At 64.5% G+C, this 1,031-nt stretch overlaps 1 protein-coding gene across 1 annotated transcript in view; it reads left to right on the forward strand.

The window, feature by feature from the left end:
- Positions 1–750: 750 nt before the first annotated feature.
- Positions 751–1,031, forward strand: part of AURANDRAFT_62418 (hypothetical protein) — a gene marked incomplete at both ends in the record, with an annotated part of 12,485 nt that continues 12,204 nt past the window's right edge. Inside the window, one exon of the mRNA XM_009036204.1 lies at positions 751–878. Coding sequence (XP_009034452.1) covers positions 751–878 — 128 coding nt within the window. The remainder of the gene's footprint in view (positions 879–1,031) is intronic.

The following is a 1,031-nucleotide window of genomic DNA, read 5'->3' on the forward strand; positions in this document are numbered from 1 at the left end:
TTCGAGTTGGCAGGGGGCGCGTTAAATTTTTGGCTGTCTTAAAATTTTCGTGTGCCAGAGATACAAGATATGTATGTATGAGAAAAGTCGCAGGCGGCGGTCTAACTGCTATGCTGGTCGTATGCGGGTGGTATGCGGGTGGTATGCGGGTGGTATGCGGGTGGTATGCGGGTGGTATGCGGGTGGTATGCGGGTGGTATGCGGGTGGTATGCGGGTTTTATGCGGGTCGTATGCGGGTTGTATGCGGCTGCTATGCTGGTGGTATGCGCCTGCCAGCCTGAGTGCTATGCGGCGACCTCCGGCGGCCGTCGCCTGGGGTCGTCGACAGCGGTCGCCGGGCTGCTATGCTGGTGGTATGCGCCTGCTATGCTGGTCTTATGCGCCTGCTATGCGTCTGCTATGCGCCTACTATGCGTCTACTATGCGTCTACTATGCGTCTACTATGCGTCTACTATGCGCCTGCTATGCGTCTACTATGCGCCTGCTATGCGCCTGCTATGCGGGTGGTATGCGGCTGCTATGCGTCCGCTATGCGTCCGCTATGCGTCCGCTATGCGGCTGCTATGCGGCTGCTATGCCGGTGTATGCCCGGCTGGTGTATGCCTGGTGGTCGGCCCCCTCTGAGTCCTCCTCTGGGGGCGGCCGAGCGTTTTGGTTCAATATCCAAATTTATTTGTCGGCCCGCGGCACATGATCTCCAAGAGTTCTGCATTGGGGGCTGCCTGCATGTGACGACCAGCGCGGGAGCATGCCTCCACCGCGCGCGACGCGTCGCGGCGAGCAAAACGACCCTCGCCAGCTCGCGCGGCTCAATGCGCTCGCGTACGGCCAGGACGACGAGGCGTCGGACGACGACGACCGGCGGCTCCCCGCGTCGTCGGCAGCGGCGACGCCAAAGGGCGCCCTGCAGCGCAGCACGACACGCGGCCGCGCGCCGTCGCGCGGCGGCGGCTGCGACGTCGGCGCGCCGACGGCTCGCGCGCTCGCCGCGACTCGCGCGCCGTCGCGCGGCGGCGGCGACGTCGGCGC

The sequence above is a fragment of the Aureococcus anophagefferens genome (assembly GCF_000186865.1).
Source record: "Aureococcus anophagefferens unplaced genomic scaffold AURANscaffold_4, whole genome shotgun sequence".
NCBI classification, from domain to species: domain Eukaryota; class Pelagophyceae; order Pelagomonadales; family Pelagomonadaceae; genus Aureococcus; species Aureococcus anophagefferens.